Source organism: Vidua chalybeata, chromosome 12 (assembly GCF_026979565.1).
Source record: "Vidua chalybeata isolate OUT-0048 chromosome 12, bVidCha1 merged haplotype, whole genome shotgun sequence".
Classification (NCBI taxonomy): domain Eukaryota; kingdom Metazoa; phylum Chordata; class Aves; order Passeriformes; family Viduidae; genus Vidua; species Vidua chalybeata.
The window spans coordinates 7,724,138-7,742,495 of record NC_071541.1 but is presented as its reverse complement, the minus strand read 5'-3'; the positions used below and the strand labels follow the sequence as shown (position 1 = coordinate 7,742,495).

Genomic DNA, 18,358 nt, shown 5'->3' with positions numbered 1-18,358 from the left:
CTGAGCTCAGCACAGGGGTAGTACCTTGCCCAGTAAAGTCTATTTTCACATGCTGTGGCTTGGTGGCTGGATTAGCATGGTCAGCCTGGCTGAGGGGCTCTGGTCTGTCCTCTGCTCACATTCCTGCTCTGCTCAGTCACTGAAACTGTCCTCTTTGGAGTATTAATGTTATCCTGAGAATGGGCTGAGCTCCCTAGCCTGCCTCCAAGGGTACAGCTGTAGAAGCAGCAGGACTTTCAAGCACAGGGACAACACGTTGTCCTGCTCAGAGGTGTTAATCCAGCTGTGAGTAGAGTTCATGGCTGATCAGCCTTGTTCACTGAAGAAGGAATAATTTCTCAGTCCCTGCATCAGATGCAGGAGCTGTAAGTAAATCTAACCTGTCTAGAGTATGATTTCCACCATGACTTCATATGAAGAACATATCTGGTTTATGACTGCAGAATGTGGTCACTTGTGCCTTGCCTTTTCCCATATTGCAAATATTTGTCTTGTTCATTGCATTAGCATCAAGCCATTCTTTCTGTTCAGAATGGCATGTGCACCAGGTATTGAAGTCACCCAAAGGGTACAATAAACAAGAGATTTTGCTTCGTCATGTCATGTTCATCCCATATTTACCCTATGGTGAGAGCTCTGTTAGCACAGGAAACTGCTTAATGATATCTCTGTGTTTGTTTTTCCATTGTGCTTAGCATGATAGTTACCTATTTGTTTCTGCTGAAGAGGATTACAGGCATTTTTCAATTATAAATGATGCACACAAGCATTATTTAATCTGTTTACTGCAGACCTATAGAGTGTTAGTCAGTTTTGAGCAAAAACATCTTGTACAGGAAGCAACATTTGTAGTAGTGGTACTGCGGGTATTTTAGGGCAATTTCAGGATGCTTTTCCATCTGTCTGTTAATACTCACTCTGCAGCATTGTAGGCTTGTGATTGTGCCTGGAATTCCTGTGGCTTAAGGAATTTTTCATTCTCTGTGTTTCTTCTGGTAAGGTCTTGAAGAAATAGGGGGGAAGCTCACAGCTTTTCACTCACAAGGAAAAGGTTTGCCCAGCTTAGGCAGGCGTGTGTTGGGTGAACCCAAAGTGCCCAGACGCAGTTTCAGATATGTGATCTTTCTCTAAGGTACCAGCAGAAATGTGGAATGTAAGGTCAATCTGAATAATTCATTGCTGTTGTCCTTCAGGATATGTTCATAAGATAATAAAAAAATACATGTCTGGAACACATATAACAAAGAACGTTAAGAACAGTTTGTAGGAGGATATAAGCTCAAGCTTCATGAAGTGGAATCATAAAGCAGGTCAGAAGGACACTTCTTATTCTGGAGATTTTTTTCTTTCTCTCTTTTTTTTTTTTTTTTTTTTTTTCCCTTCCCTTCCTTTCTTTTAAATATCAGTTGTTATCAGAGAAAGGATTCTTGTATGGGTGAATGTCTGATCTCAACCAGTGTAGTAGCTGCAGGCCAGTTAAACCAGAGACATACAACAATGGGGATAGGGCTTGACATTTTGGATTTCAGAAACCTGATTTCTTCTGTGAACACAGGCAGAAAAAGGATAGAAAGAAGTGAAAAAAAAGAGAGAGATGAAATTCAAGGTGGGTTTTTTGGGTTGTTTAAGAATTTGAAGAAGAAAAAGATATAAGAAAACTTTTGTTCTGGAGTCTGAACCCTTCCACAAAATGAGAAAACTTTTGGTCACTTTTCTAATGGTCTTGCCAAGATCCTGAAACAGTTGTACTGAGGTGTGAGAGAACTGTGTGTGAATGTAAGGTAAGCGGAAGGAAAGCATCTAGAAGGAAAATAAAGCTGTATCCCATGCAGGTCTGAACTGACACCTCTGCAAGTGGTACTTGTTTGAATATGATTTTTAAAGAAACATGACATCCTGCTCCCCACACCCCTGGAGAAAACAAGATTACAGATGCATGGAGCATTTGCCTTCCAGCCTCCATAGCAATCCTGTGCTTGGTTTTGTGCTGTTGAAGAACACAGCACATTTGCAGAATGTGCTATCAAAGAGGCTGCATGGCTGGATCTATACAGCCACACCACCTCAGATTAAAGGGGCGCTGCCAGGGCTGAGGTTAAGGATTGATCTACTTTGACACAAAATCCCAAAAGGAAGAGTTCTAACCTTTATGATCCTTTCTGTCTATTTGCTTTTTTTTCAAGCTGATTGCAGCTGTCACCAGAAATAAAACCAAAGTAAATAGAATAAAATTCTTTACCACTTATAGTTAGGCAGCAATAAATAAAACATTAAGTCCAGAGCAAGTTTTTCTTACATTCTTGTACTTAAATGCTGGTAGCATTTTAATGATTTTTTTTTCAATGGTGTCTATGGTTAGAGAAACCTGGATAAATGGAAAAGATGCAGGAATGTGTCACACAACAGGCCCTGTATTTTTAGTGTTTCTTTTTGATTTGTCAGATGTCAGACAGAACCTACAAAGTGGGTAATTGTGTCCACTGTCCTGTGATTATTATTTATACAGGATCCAAAGTGTGCAGAGCACCCTTTTGGGCATATAAAAGTTCATGCTTCAAAGAGCTTGCAGCCTTCAGGGTAATGGTGTTATGTCCAGTAACATCTGAGCTGTATATATATTTCAAAGCTGCTTTTGCTGCTTTGATAATTTTATTGCATTTCTTGCCCTAGATGATCATTGCAAGTTCTGGAGTACTGTGATGAGGAGAGGATTTTCAATTTCCATTTACAACACCAAACCATTTTGTCTCTAGAGAAGTGCATGAGAATGTGTCCTGAACACAGCAGAGTAGTTCATAGGGCAAATAAAGGGAAAAAGAAAAGTGGTTTGAGTTGGTTTATCACAATGCAGTTGGCTGAGAAGATAATGAGATTTCTAAGATTCCTAATTAGTTATGGGGAGGAAGGACAAGATGAGAGGCACTTGTGCTTGTGAAACTTGGGTAGTGAATTCCAATTTTCTTGTCAGGCTATTAAAAATTGTGATATTTTTACAGCACATTTTTTGGATGTGCTGTGGTCAATGATGTCCTTCTCCTAAGAACAGCTCCAAGCTGGTTTTGCCCTTCATAGATCAGTGTGTTCCCTGCTGGGCACATGGTCCTTTCTCAGGGTTTTCTTTTGTCTCCACTCCTTTCCAAATACATTAATACACAGCCATAATGTGATTAAAATCTGTTTTTCCTCATGACATTGAGGTCATCAGCAGGCAGTAAAATACAGGGCAGCTCTTTTGTATCTGATGTGTTGCCCATTAGGAGCTGTCCATCCAGAAATTATCAACACTGCTCATGTTCTAAAGCTGACTAGTGGGGAAAAGAAGGAAGAATGTACCCCATGAGTAAGATACATGGCAGTATTTATCTCCGAAAAGTAAATTGGCAAGTATCTTAAATAGTGGAACGTGTTCACAGAAATTGTGAGTTATTCCTACAATACCTCTGAAGAGGCAAAAGGTTAAAAAAAAAATTGCATTATTGGTTGTGAATTCCTTGTCTGTGTGCAAGTAAGTGACTGAAATGATGGGTTTAATTTGGAAGTTGTGGAGCTCAACAGGGTTAATCCTTCCTGCTGCCTTTCCCTCCTCTCTCTGGTGGTGGATCTCACTGTTGTGGAGGACATGGGCAATTTCTGAGTGATAGGAGCAATGTTGAAGGTCTTGGTCTGGCAGTGCAGGCAATTACACTGTCAAAAACTGATTGTTTTTTTCTAGATCCTCTCACAGAGCGAATTTGCCTTTCCTTTGTCCAAGTGACACTAAATTAAAATAAATTTTAAAATGTGAATAGCAATGAGATGCCAAGGCCAAACTCCATTAGGGCTGAAAGGGATCCAGCTTCACTGATTGCAGTGGCAGCACCAGATTTATGGCCATGTTGGTAAGGAATGAACTGGTCTGAGATGACTTCTGTTTATCACAGCAGCTCTCCTCTATGAAAGCAGGAGTAGATGGAGAAAAATCAGCTCTGTGGTTTTAGGCTTTGCAGGGCTGATAATGTGGTTAACGTTTTAAAGAACGTATAGGACACTTTTTATTTAACCTTCCTTGCTTTATTTTGTGACACCATGTACCTTAGGCATTTGGTGAAGATCCATTGTAAATGTGAGAACTAAGCAGCTTGTTAGGTAACATCTTTTTTTTTTTTTTTTCTCTCGTTAGAAGATTAAACTGAAACTGTTCTGCGTAATGCCAGAGTAGATGTAACCAATCCTGTATCCTTTGCATGTAGGTCAGTCAGAGGGACAATTCAGCACTGGATCCCATTATCCATGGGTTGAAGGGCGTTGTACATCATGGTAAGTAGCTGCTTAAACTTTCTACTTGTTGGGAAGGGGAGAGGGGCAGAAATATTGTCCTTAAGGGATCAGGTCACCCCTGGAAGGACACAGTGAGCCCACACATTCCTCATTCACTGATGTTTAAGGGCATCACAGCCATTATTTGATAGGTAAAGATCAGAGTCATTTGTTACCTGAGAATGGTTTGGGGTGAACAGTAAACAATTTGTTTCTTTTCAGTCAGTGCTCCAGAATGCATAAGTTATCAATCACAACCTGCTGCAATCTATCATTCATATTAGAACTTCGAAGGCAGCCTGGATACTTCACTCTGTTATTTATCTTCTGTTTGCTCTAAAAATACACCTATCTGAAGTTTCTACTTGTAAATAAATTATTTGTCTTTCAAATTTAGGCAACTGATAATGAAACAGAAAATTAACTATCTATGAAAATTAATTAAACTTTGCAGCAGATGAACATCTTTCTAATGCTGGCATAAATACGATCATTCAGCTGTTCTGATGCATATACCTATTATCCTTGAACTTATAGCAGGTACTAAAATAAATATTAATATATTTTATACTTTTATAACCAATTTTTACTTGGGAATTTTCCTGAAGCCTTACCACAGGTAATGCATCATCAGCAATGACATCAAGATGCTCCGGTTCCCAAAGTACTCTTGTCAGGTTTTAAAATAATGATTTGTAAAGTTTTAATAATCTCATTGTAATTCAAAAGGCATCTGCTGGAATGGTGCTCAGTACAATAATAAATCTCTGTTCCATCTATAGTGCTGTGATAAAACATCTTTGTACCTTTTCTGAGGATTGTCTTTAGACATTAGCTAGTGCTGTAGAGCTTAACAGACATTTTTTTTCTCTTGACTGCAAACCTAAAACTAGTTGACAGTGTTAGATTAAAACAAATAGGATTTTGGATTAATTGTTCTCCTTTCAGAATCATTTAACTTTGCAACTGGGATGGCAAATAAATCCAAACACAGTGAAAAACGGGTTAAATGATAACATGCCATAAAGTCCTTCATTTAGCGAATTTTCCTTATGTTTTGCTGCTTACAAATTGCAGTCTTCTGCTGTGAAATAAAAACAACACACCGAGCTGAAAAACTGGTGTGGTTTTCCACAAAAATAGAAGTTATTACCTCTTTGCTGCTGGATAACAAAACAGGCCAGCAAAAGCGAAGCTGGGATGTGTTAGGCTGCAAGGTTTTTTTCGCTGTCTGTGTAATTTGACACTGCAGCCAAGCTGCCATTTAACTGGACTGGGATCTCTTTTTTTAGTTTTGTTCTTTACCTGCTTTCTATTCCAAGACTCCAACCCCTGGCAAACACGCAGTGTTTAGGCCACCTCATCAGGTTTTTCTGCTCCCTGTCTTGCTCCTCGCAGACAAAACAGTGGATAATCACACCAGTGTCTCCTAAGAGGATTCTTCCTTTCCCAAAATTAATTGTTTGGGTAGGATGTGACTCGGTCCCAGGCTGTGATTCCCTGACCACATAATGATCAGTCCATCTCTGTGCTGTCTTACCCACAGCAAAATCTGGGTGGATAAAAGGCGTTTATTTTTGTTTTGCACACAATGCACAGAAGTCTGCTAGTGTTTCAAGTAAAGGAAATTACTTGATATATTTCAATAGCTTGTTTCCTTTTCAAAACATTAAGGAAGAAAAAGAGGAAAATCATGCTTTCCTTCCTGTTTCAAAGGCCCTGATTAAAAGCCTTTTCTAAGGTTTTTTTTTTGGTGGTTAAAGGAATTTCCTCCTGCAAAGCAGTTGTTGAAAGAGATCATTCTCTTTAACTTAAATATTGATAGAACACTTCAGTGAAGAATTCTTATATCATATCTCTCTTTTAATGTTATTATGTAGAATAATAGTAAAGATGTGAGGGTTTTATTCCAGATTCTTACGTTTCTTTTCTTGATGTGGTTTACTTACATCTTACATGAGCACATTTTTATGAATTTATCTGAAAAGTTTCTTCCTGCCTTCTATTTGCCTTGCATTCGATTGCGACCCTAAGGCAACATGGACTGCTTGGCTGAAGTACAGTGAAAAACTCTTGTGGCTTTTGAATAGAGTGGTTGGATCAAGGAGGAATCCAACAAAGGAAATCAAAATTGAAACCTTAAGTTTCTTTGCATTTTCTAACATTTCCATTACCATGTTGGTTTTAGGTGGTTGTCACAATACAGAGGCACATACGTATAATGTAAAATTAAGAATACTTACAAACGTCGAGGTTTTTGTCTTCCCTCTCCCTCCATCTGGCAGAGCATGTTTCTTGGGTTGTGCTGAACACTCACTGCTCCCTCACACTCATTCAGTTCTCAGCATGGGAATGGCACACCCACACAAACCCTCATCATCCTCATTTTGTCATTCACTAGAAGGCCTGGCCCTGTGTGGGGACTCCACTCTGCACCACTCTGTACAGGGCTCCCACACTGGTCTGTCCCCATAGTGGTGACAGATTTGGTAACACTCAGGTGAATACACAGATGATGCTCATGAATGATGAGATGGTTTTTAAAAAAAAAAATTTTTTTTTTCCTTTTTCTTTTTTTCTGTGAAGTTCTTGTCTTCTTACATTGCCCTTCCAGGGGTATACAGACATTTCCAAAGTCATAAGTACTTTCTGCAGAAGTGAAAGCAATTTTTGCTTGATATTTCATCAGGGATTTGAATTACTTACTAATTTGATGGAACATAAATAATTGTGCCCTTCACAGTGTCACCGGCTTAGTAACAATGATAGAGAAACATACACATAAAAATCAATACAGGCTTAGTTGCTACTTAGTTGATTTTGTTTCCTCATCTTCAGGCATAATTTTGTAGAATCTTAATGGCCACATTAAACTTAATTTTACATGAGCAACCATATAAAGTTTCTTAGCTGGAAGGGAAACTATAGTGTACCAAACTGCCAGCTGATGTCTGGATCTATGGTAATGCTTTGGGGTTTGCCCCATGTTGTTCCTGCTGAGCAGGATGTTCCCACACCTCTCCCCAGCTCCTGCATCTGCCCTCCAAGAGCAGCCCAGGAACTCTGAGAGGGCTCTTACAGGAGCTGTCAAATGCTTGTTGCTGATTTTGAAATTGCTTTTGGTCCAGTATTCTGCCAAGGATTTGTCACCCCTCCTGCCAGCCAGGTGCCTGCTCTTGTCACTGCTGCTCTCCCTGCCCCAGGGCACGTGGGGAGCCACAGAGCCAGGACTGGCAGCTGGGAGTGGGCAGCCCTCCCTGGAGAAGGGATGGGGTACAAGCAGGTGGGATTTGGATTTTCTGGTGCTGACTTGCTCTTTCAGCTCTGATTGCTGGGGGTCTTTTTTAGCTCCTCTGCAAATGAAAGCTGGTGGGAAGGGTCTTCAGCAATGCTGGTGCTGGCGGGACGGATGATGCACGTTGTTCACATTGAAGTTGGATCATAGGTAAAAAAGCCACTGGTGCCTGGCTGTGATTGCACCACACATGGGGCAGTCTTGGTGCTGCCCATCTGACTCTTCTGCCCGTTTTGCTGCCCAGGTGCTCAGCTGGGTGCAGTGCCCCCTCTCTACTCCTCATCCTTCTTTGTGATGCTGAGGATTGCAGGGCAGGAAGGAGCTGCTCTTATGCAAGGGCTGAGGAGGCTGCTGAGGCCTCAGAGGGAATGATTGTGCCCTTGTGGGAATAGGGGGCTGAAATACCAGGTTATGTGTTATACAGTTGATTTGCATTAAAATGGCTATGAAAGCTTTTGCCTGCCACACGTTCCAGCAAGGTCTCAGAGGAGCACCTGGCAGGATGGAGCTATTGCACAGAAACATTGTTTTTTCCACCTTTGCTGTCTTTGGTTTGCCCTTTTTGGTACTGTTTTGTATGTAAGCCTCTTAGAGAAGCCTTTTCCGTGTTTTTACTGGCTGCCTGGAAGGCATTAAAATGAGCCTTCTTCCCTGATGTCAGTCCGGGGGGGGCACCCAGTGCTGGAGGCTGTGTGACATTCACCTTTTCCCAGCCTGGCATGGCTGTTCTGCACAGAACCACAGTCCTGTTTTACTGTGCAGGCAGTGTTGTCAGAGGGCACAGCAGCCCACACTACCCTAGGCCTCTGGAAAAGATTTCAGGGTGATGGAAACCATGTTTTTGTCACTCTGTCCTGTTCTGTGTGGCTGTCATCAAGAATCTACACTGATCAGCAGAAAATTATTATTAGAGCACAAATAAATTACCACAGCAGAAAAGGCTCAATGTCACAAAAATGGGGCTCTTATTACCTTCCTTGTCAAAAGTGAGCTCTGAAAATCAAAGTGCTACCAGATCAAAAGCTTAGGTACAAAGTGAATCAATGGCATCTGTTGCTTGTTTGTGAACATGAGGTGGGGTGAGGGGAGAAGAGGAACCTTGGTTTATTTAAAAGGAAGGTTGGAAAAAAATCTTAAAAAGCTGTAACTGGAATGCAGCATGGAGCAGAATATAGTCTTGGATCTCCCTTGAGATGGGACAGAGGTGGTCAGGCAAGGGATTATAAAATTTCTCGTCTTACTGGCAAAATACAGTGGAAACAACTGCTTTAATAATGAAAAAGGATAGAGAATAAATATGTTGCACATCTCTCCAGTTGTCCTAGGTGAAAAATCAGTGAATAACCTGTTAAAATAAATCAGCACTAAAAAAGAAGCAATCTAGACAGTGTTAGTTACCCTGTGGATCTATCACACCAGAATGCATAATAACAAGAAAACACCATTAGCACCATGACACGTTTTTTCTTTTGTTTTGAACTTCAACCATAACACTGCCTGACAAGCTGTTTGCCTTCTACACCAAATATGATGGGGTTGTAGAGAAGGGTGGGGGAGAGGGGTGAAGGTGAGATGTGATACCGTGGGACCTCATCTTTGAAAGTAAAACTTTGAAGAAGGCAGCAGCTCAATTTGGAACAAGGAAGGACCATCAAAGGGAGAGCAATACCGTGCTTTAAGCTGAGAAGGAAACGTGGAGGAGCATTTTTTTCCCCTCAGGGATGAGCTGGATATATTCTTTTGTTTTCTGATCTGTTCTTGTGTTCACAGGCAGAGTAGCCCTGTGAAAGGGGCCAGGACACGATTGCTGTGGAGCAAAGGGGGGGAGGAGGGAAGTGGGAAATGAAGATGAGAGCAGAGGTGATAAGTTCACACCTTTATATAGGGCAGCTCTGTGCATAGCTGCAGGGGTCTGTATCATTTAAAGGAATAAATGGTGGAAGTGCTGGAAATCTCTGGTCCTTCACCTGTCTGCTCTGCAAAAAGCAGTGCTGGTCACAGCTGAGTAAAGACCAGCAAGCTGACAGAGAATTAATAACTGCACAGAAAAACTAACTCAAACTAGCAAAAAAGATTGCACTTGTAGAAGTTAAGAATTAAAGTTGATGCTGAATGTGAACAAATCATCTGCAGGGAGTAGGAGTTGGGTGCCATGCTGGTGGGTTTTGGGGATATTTGCTGAGAAATGAGGGATAGAAAACTCTGAGAACGTGTGGTTTTGCTCTGGCTCTGCAGGAGCAGATGTGATCAATCCCTGCTTCTCTGGGCATTTCTGCTTCACTTCAACCTCTGCCAGGGTCCAGTTTTTGCCAGGGATCCTCCTCTCCTCTAAACTTTTTTATAGTTTCTTTTTCCTCTTATTGCTGGTGCTTATTCTGTATTTCTTAGTTTCCTTGCCTGTCCAGCCTCATGTACCTCTGCCTCAGGTCGGGTTTTGGGAAACCTGGAGAAGTCTCATCCCAGTCTAGAATGCCAACAGCTGCTCTGCATCAGCACTGCTTAAGCATGAAAGGTTCAGAATAACATTTTCCTTCTTTAAAGAGTTATGACCTCTTCTCTGCAGCTAAACCTTTTCCTCCTAAGCTGTTTTAAGAAAGGGAGAGAGAAAAATTAAGCCTGAGACCAACACGTGGCATGGAAATAGTTTTTTGTGAATAAGAGACTTGCCTTTTTTATTCCTTCCTCCTGGCTCTTTGTACCTCTCACCGGTTGTCTCAGATTAAATTAGTCTGCAGGACTGTGTTATTATCTCACTCCCCTCCTCCCTGCTATGCTGTGCTTTCTGTGTCCTTACAGCTCCTTACATTGCTCAGCAGAGGCTCTTTAAAAAAAAAAAAATTAAATAAAAGTGAGAAAAATAATTGCACAATAAATGACAAGAATTACCCTGAGTACAGAGAATTGTCAGATACTGCTCTTCCTTCAGGATTTACACAGCAAGCAGTCATCTGATGATCCTTTCCGTTAAAGTAATATATAACATTTGTAATCTCATCTTTAAAATCACCCCCACGAGTCTGGTCCTTGGCTGTGCTTTGCTGCCTGCTTTATCTGGGAAGTTCTGGCTCAGTGGATGTGCAACATGGTGTCCTTTTGATTATTTTTGTGTGTTTGCTTTTTAAAAGTTTGAATACAGAAGCTTTAGAATGTCTTGGCTCATTGTGAAAATGAAATTGGCAATAACATTGTTTAATAAATTTGGGAGACTTTCAAAGCTCTTTATATTGGTATTGCAGATTTCAGTTATTCAGAGTGTAGCTGGGTACCTATCAGGCACTGCACATACGTTAATTTTGGAAATAAGCTCATTTTAAGATATTGTTTTCAATGCAGCCAAGTTCCTGTTTTCTTACAGAAAATCATGATGAAAGTCCCAAAGCATTCCATGAGATATAAATGGACTTGGCATATAGTTATTTTCTTGTGATGTCCCATCCAAGTTCCTGTTGGATTTAAAAGAGTTTTGATCACAGATAGTTGTGTGCTGTTTACCTGCATATCTCAAGAAGCCTCTTACTCTAGTGATTTGGTTAGAATTCAGGTCTGTCTTTTTCCACTGATTTACAGACTGTATTTTTAGCAAGTCAGTCCTCAAAGGCAAACTGTTCAACTGATGGCTTTTTCAAAATAATGTGTTGGCACCAGCTTGTGAAAACTGCAGTAGTTGGTGGAGATCCACTGCTGGTATCTGATTTAAGATCTGATTTTTTCCTCTGCTCAGTAAACTATTGTGCACAATTTAGTATTAGTCCAGACCTAGTGGTGATGACTTGACAAAATGTGTAAATAGATCAGGCTTTTAAAGCATGTCTCCATTTGCTCTGCCTTTGGGTCAGGTTCTGCAGAAAATGGCCCTTTGTCTCATGTAAAATGTTGGGGAGATTTCTCAGCCCAAAGAAAGAATGACTTTCCACGTTGCTGTTGTGAGACACAGACCAAGAGGCAGATGTGAATGTTGTGTCAGAAGGTCAAATATGTTACCAGCTGGCTCAGATAATTGTTTTTTGTGAATGTAAGAGTTGAAATACAATATTGTCCTTTCATACTGTGGAACACTTAGTATTTTAAATGCCACATTCATTGTCTTAATGGTCAACAATGAATCTGTGGTGCTTGCTGTTTTTGCCTTTGAGGTGTTAGAGTGAACATGTTTTTCCAAGCATTGGTGCTGTAAACAAAGCATTGCTGCTTGTTACCTGTGGGTAAAACTGCATTAGTGGGGTGATGTTTTGGATTCTGCTCTTTGCTGCATCACCACCTGGGAGCACTGGTGGCAGCAGCAGGTTATTGCTCTTTCCCAAGGGAATGCTCAGTATTTCGAGGGCCTGTCCTCAGGGTCAGGATCTCTGGGGCTCTGCTTTCCTGAATGTTTACTTTTCTATTTAGGTGCTCAGGTGTTGAGATGGGGGGAGGACAAGGAGCAGCAGAAGAGAGCATTGCAGGGCTCTGGTTTACATGTGAGAGTGAGTAGATGGCTCAGTTTTGCAGCACTGATTTCAGTGGTTCACAGGTGCTTGCAGGTGAACACATGTGCTTGGCTGTCTTTTATTGCTCTTGTCTGCCAGTTATTTCCTAGTACCTGTCAGCAAATGCTGTCCCATCAATCATGTAGTTTCCAGCCTTTTCCACTTCCTTCCTCCTAGAAACTCCTCACTCCACTCAGTCTGTTCCCAGACTCCTGGCCACAGTTCATGCCCATCCCAGGCACTGTAAATGGGAAACAGGAGCTGGTAATAAAAGACAGTGAAGAAAGGTTTGATATTATTTCCAACCTTGTTCTTTTTCATTTAGTAGGAACTATATATACATACACACATGTGCATGTGAGTATATATATGTATGTATTAAAAATATTTCTATGATAATCAGTGAATGCTCTTGCTTAGCCTGGAAATTATTCTCCTTACAGTTTTATCAACAACAATAACTGACTTAATGTTGAAATCTTTAAAATTATATGACTTCAAAATGCCATTTTCAAAACTGTCTCAAGGTCTAAGGAACTTTAATTTCATGGCATTTACTGTTTCAATATGCTCTTGAAGGATATGGCAGGCAGGCAATGGAGTTTTAAAGTCCCTTTTTCTTTAAGCCTCATGTGAAGATCTTTGTGACTCTGATTTCTAAAGCTTTGCACCATCATCTAGATGGCAAGCGATACAAAAAAATATGTTTTCAAAAGTGTTACATTTTTAAAGCATAATCAATTGATTATCATCTATTTTAGAAGTAATTTTAATCCAATTATATGTATTTTTTCATTTTAATCTTTGGCATTCATTAATGAAAACTTAGAGCGTTGCTTGTAGCCATGAAAAATTAGATCGAGTACACCCTGCCCTACTTAAACTGTGTATTAGCAAAGCTACTTTTTCCTTGAGAAATACTCTTTTTCACAGCTGACTATGACTTCCCAAGTGCTTAGGAAAAAACCCTCCCTAATTGATAACCAAAAATTAATCATAGTCGGATACTTCCAGTTTGCATTCAAATAAGGTATTTCTCTGTCTAAATAAGCTTCCTTTACTTGATTATTCATATTGTAGTTCAAAATGTTTAAAAATGAAAGACAGAGTTGGATGAAATGTAGACTACTTAATACAGTGTGTATTTAATATAAAAGTTATGCATTATTCATTTTTGCAATTTGAATAACTTTGAATTTAGCATCCCTGTTCTTCATCTTTTCCTTTGATGAACAATTAATTATTAAAATATAATATTGTCAGCATATGGCACAAAAATCCTTGAAAATGTAAAATGAGCTTCCTTCTCCTGCCATCCTTTAATAAAGGGATACCATATTTGTGGTTTTGCAGAGCCTTTATCCAGCATCTTAAGTGATTCCATCATTGTAATTAAAAGATTACAAAAGTTAGAAATAGTTAAATTGTTAATTTTAACTGCAACGGTTTTTTCTTAAATTCAAGAAGAAAACACTTTTCAAAATGTGCCTCTGCCTCCCAGCTCTTTCATGTGTAGTCATTGGCTGTTAATGCAGGGGATGTTGGCATATTCAGACACTCTTTGGGATTCATTGTGGCCCACTGTTTCCTGAGTGCTGATATAGAGACAGCTCTGAAATAGAAATCCAGTGTCAAGGTTTGAGTAGTACATTTGGAAATCAAGTCCTGTGACTGAGTTTCTAGCTTTTCTAACCAAGTTTTTCTGCATAAAAATGAGCCAATCAAATTAAATGTGACCTTTTGCTGTGATTATGACTTCTTAATTAGAATCTCTTTGAACTTTGGCCAATCACATATATTTTAGTATTTATTATTTAAGCACACTATTTCTTACAGAGGTATGTTCTGATGAGGAAAAAAATGTGGATTGTTATTTGTTTATTTCCTTTTTGGAGATGCAGATGTGGTCAAAATCTACTTGGATTAGAAGGAAAGGAATTGTTCACCAAGAGGTTGCAGTATTGCCTTGACTTTAATAGAATTACTCATATTTTGGAATGCTGAAAGCTACAAAAACATCACAGACCTGTTGGTATTGTGCAGAAAATAGAAGATACCTGAAGTGTATGTATCATTGGCATCGTGCAGCAACAGTGGAGTTAAAAAAGGCCCCCAATTATCAGACTGCTGCTAAGAGGTTTAGGCAACTCCTGATTTGATCAAGACTTTACAAGACTGTGGGATGCTGTGGAAGTGAATTCTGCAGACTTCATCCTATTTGGAAGACGTGTGTGTCAATCACCAGCCCACCTGCTTCTCCCTTCTGTTGGGGTGGGGAGGGGGTGGTGGTGGGTTTGTTCAGCAGCTCTGGTGAGACAGAAAAAAGAGTTCCCTCTGCCCAAGTGTGGGCTCCTGTTTGAGGCTTGCAGGATATTGAAAGTAAGGAATAGAGATGTCCAGGAGAGCCCCGTGTGTCAGCCTGCCCGAGGCAGGGAGCACCTCTGCACAGGCTAAGAGGGCGCTTCAGCTTCTGAGTCGACATGAATTGCAGAGGATAAATGCTCAGGGATGGCAGGGAAATTGCCTTGCCTGCAGCTGTTCCCTCCTTTTGTTTGTTTCTTTTTCTTCACGGTGTTAAATATTACCAGCTTGTCACTGTTACTTGCAGGTGAATGCTTCCAGTGCTTAGGTCTGCATTTCAGGCTGTCCAAGGGGATTCTCAGAGAAAATAATGTTTGTCCCCACTCTGCTGGACCCTGGAAGGACTTTCTTGGATTTGGGAGAAGGGGCAGCTCTTCTCCCTGCGAGACCTATTTGTGGTGCAGTGCTGGCTGTGTCTGGCAGCACCCTGGCAGTGCCAGCATGGGTGGGTGCAGGCAGGCCTGAGCAAGCACTGCTTGGACATTGCTTTGAGCACCACGCTGAGCTTCAGCAGTGTCCTGTGTCCCTGCTCCTCAGCCCAGCTGCCTGGTAGCTCCCAGAGAAGTTTGGCTGAGCAGCATGGCTCTGCCTCCTCCATCTCAGCAATCCACTCAGGGTTTGACTCTGCTCCTGCATCCCTTTCCGCTGCTGGCAGAGATGGGACAGATACACTGCCTGCTGTGCTTTGGTCAGGCAGCAGCAAACAGGACCACTGGGCCTGGCTGTGTCCCACTGGGTTCTGTCTTGCTGCCACCAAGCTGGAGAGCCACGTACTGAGTGTTGGAGCCATTGACTACAGCGTTATTTCTGTACTGACATAAACCAGTGGGGTAGCAAGTGCATTTCACACCTGCACACGTCCAGATTAGGAGGGTGTGTGTTTGGGATGGGGCTGACTAACATTTTGGCTGCTCTTTTAATAAACCACTCGTCAGCTCTTACAGAGAGTTTCTATTTTTCATTACATATATGATAAAATATGTTGTTGCCATTACACCTTGTTAGGCTGCCTAGCAATGTGATGTCTGTTTTAAAGACACGTTAAAAAAAAAGTGTAATCCTGCTTGTCAATCTTCCCTGCAGAGAAGGAGACCTTTCTGGATCCCTTTGTGCTGAGGGAACTTCTGCCAACGTCGCTGGGGAGCTACTACCGCTACACAGGTTCCCTGACTACTCCTCCCTGCAGCGAGATCGTGGAGTGGATCGTTTTTCGGAAGCCTGTGCCCATTTCTTACCATCAGGTGCGTTTGTTTTGTCAGTGAAGCCCACCTCGTAATTTGCCCTCCTTAAGACAGTGATTTCAAAACCTGACGGTTTAATTTGGAGAACACAAATGTTTCTGTTGACAAAAAAGGAAGTGTCGGTGATTTTTTTAAATTCTCTTAAGTAATATTGTTTCTGAACAGGAGCCATCAGTCTTGAGAAGACAGTACAACATGAAACCCAGTTTCCTTTCAGTGATTTATTTCATATTGTTTTTGTTAAGATTAAATTAAGCTATGGTGTAAATAGTTACATAGAGTTCCCTTTTATTCTTTTTAATTGAAACTTTCTTTTCAAAGTAAAGTGAGTGATTTCAGTTCTGCTCAGATTTAGTAATTTGAACTAATTACATTAGAAAAGACATCTTTCCATTAATTCTCCATGCTTAACTGTTTTTATAACACAGTAAAGCTGCCATTATGTGCTCAGCGAGCTGGTGCACAAATCTTTAAAATTAGCACATAGAAGCTTTTAATGCAAATAGACACAATGTCTGGAGTTTGAAGAATTATCCTGATAAAGCAATGTCTAGATGAAGTCACATGTTTGACAGTTCAGTGTATTTTGACTTTGTAAGACTGTGGTTCTTTAGAAAGCCAACCTGCTGGACTTAGTCTTGCCTCTTACCTGTCATAAGCTACTGAAAAAACTGTTTTTACATTACTAATTCTGTCAAGTGCACATGAACTGGGTGATCCTGACTGACAGATGTTGTGCTCAAAGGTTTCAGAAGTACAGAAGGCACTTGCCATACCCCTGCTCCATGCTTTTTTTCCTGTTTTCTAGATCTCAATGCTTCTCCCTTAGATTCTTTAATCCTTTTTTGACAGCCTGTGTTCAAAATCAGTTGCAGTGCTTCAGCTGAGGCCCTCCAGAGGCTGAGGGACCTGTCAGGATTCATGTCTCAGCCACCCATCCCGATGTTATTTTGCCTGTTCCACAAAAGTGTGATGGTACTGCCAGTGTTCAGCTCCTGGTCAGCAGGCTCCCTTTGCTGGAGGCTTTCCCTGGAGCTCTCTGGCAGTGCTGAGCACACTGTGCCCCCAGGCAGCCCCTGGTTCTGGCTGGAGCCTGGGACTCTGCACATGGGCCCGTTTGAATCAGACCCCTTGTTTTTTTCAGGCTATTTCTCTGATTGTCAAGATCATTTTGAATTCTGTCCTTGATGCAGGATACTTGCAATCCCTTGTAGCTTTTCACTACATCAATAAGTTTACTGTTTATTATTTGGTGGCTGCAAGGCCTGGCCCATGCTCAGTTTTATACCCTGTGTGCACATCAGGTGGGTCATGGCTTCTTTTTTCTTTTTTAACAAAAGCAAATAAAATGGTAAATATCAATTTCAGCTGTCGGTATAAAGGTACTTCATCCTGGCATAGCTCCTTTCCTGTGCTGTACAGAAGTAACTGTTCCAAATCAGGCCTTTAAAATTTGGCATTGTGCTGCTCTGTGCATGTGTGTGTGGTTGAAGGGCTGGGAATTCTGTGTGTAGACAGACTTTCATTGATACTACAACACATGTGGAATAAATAATAGTATTCCCCCTCCCCAGTAGCTCTAGATGTGTGTGTGTTTCAAGAGCCTGCCACCCTGCCACTGCTATGATTATTATTTGTTCCTCTAACAGAAACAGTGTAACGTAATCCATTGCCATAGTTTAACCTTCTTTATCACAAACCCCATGAAGCAGCCTGTAATCCCAGGGGATGACAGTGATATTGTTTAAGCTTTGTTGCTGTTCCAATTAAATTTGTGCTTTTGTGCAAAATGCCTTGCTGGAAAAAGGACAGTAGTGAAGTGGTCCATTTGTGGAGGCTTCTCTATTTTATTTGCAGTCCTCCATCATCATCATCTTCCCTGATAATTAGACAACAAACCAGGAGAAGCTGTGTCACCCTGCGGATGCATTGTAAAGCTAAGTGCATTCAATGACCCAAAGCATGGCATTATCTCTCGTAATGCATACCTCAGAGTAGCTCACTGTGCTCACAACAGTTTCAGTATTTTTAATTGCCATTTGTATATCCAGCCCTTAGAAAACTACACATCAGGCTTTAATCGTTTGTAATTGCATGACTCAGAGATTTAGATCAGGTTTCCCTGGATCTACAATAGTCTTACAAGAGCTTTTAATTTCTTCTTCTGAACAGGAGCTCTTGTACTCCTTGAAGAGCATGAATGTAGCTCCTTGACTGCAGATCTTGGAATATTTTTTTCCTGGCAGCTATAGATAAATTAATTTCTCATTTGTCATAGATAATATTTTTATAGTGAAAGTGAGGTTGAAATGGCTTATATATACTTAAACACATAAAAAGTGGAAGGTTAAAAATCATGTTTGAATTGGCAGTTGTTAAAATGCAATTATACCTCCCCAAGGTAGTATGGCAGGAGAAAATATTTTAAAAGTTCTCTCTGAAAGTTTAAAAATTCAGTTAATGTCACAGATGTCTAAGCCTAGAGACTTGACTTCAGAGAAGGAGTTACTACCCAAGTTCTTGAGCTTTTATAAAGTCACCTTAAGCCCTGTTAACTGCCTTCATCAAAACTGCTTCCAGTGCATGGAGTGCAAAAGGTATGTAAATAAGCACAAGAGTTTTGATCTGTGCTTTTATTAGAAGGTTGTAGCAGGATCATCTGTTGTGGGGGTTCTTTTTAAGACAAAAGTGTCTTAAAA

General features: G+C 40.8%; 1 protein-coding gene across 1 annotated transcript in view; it reads left to right on the top strand.

The window, feature by feature from the left end:
- PTPRG (protein tyrosine phosphatase receptor type G) overlaps positions 1–18,358 on the top strand; it is a 394,477-nt gene that overhangs the window by 278,958 nt on the left and 97,161 nt on the right. The window contains exons 6-7 of the mRNA XM_053953681.1: positions 4,230–4,296; positions 15,502–15,659. Of these exons, the coding sequence (XP_053809656.1) occupies positions 4,230–4,296; positions 15,502–15,659 (225 nt within the window). The remainder of the gene's footprint in view (positions 1–4,229; positions 4,297–15,501; positions 15,660–18,358) is intronic.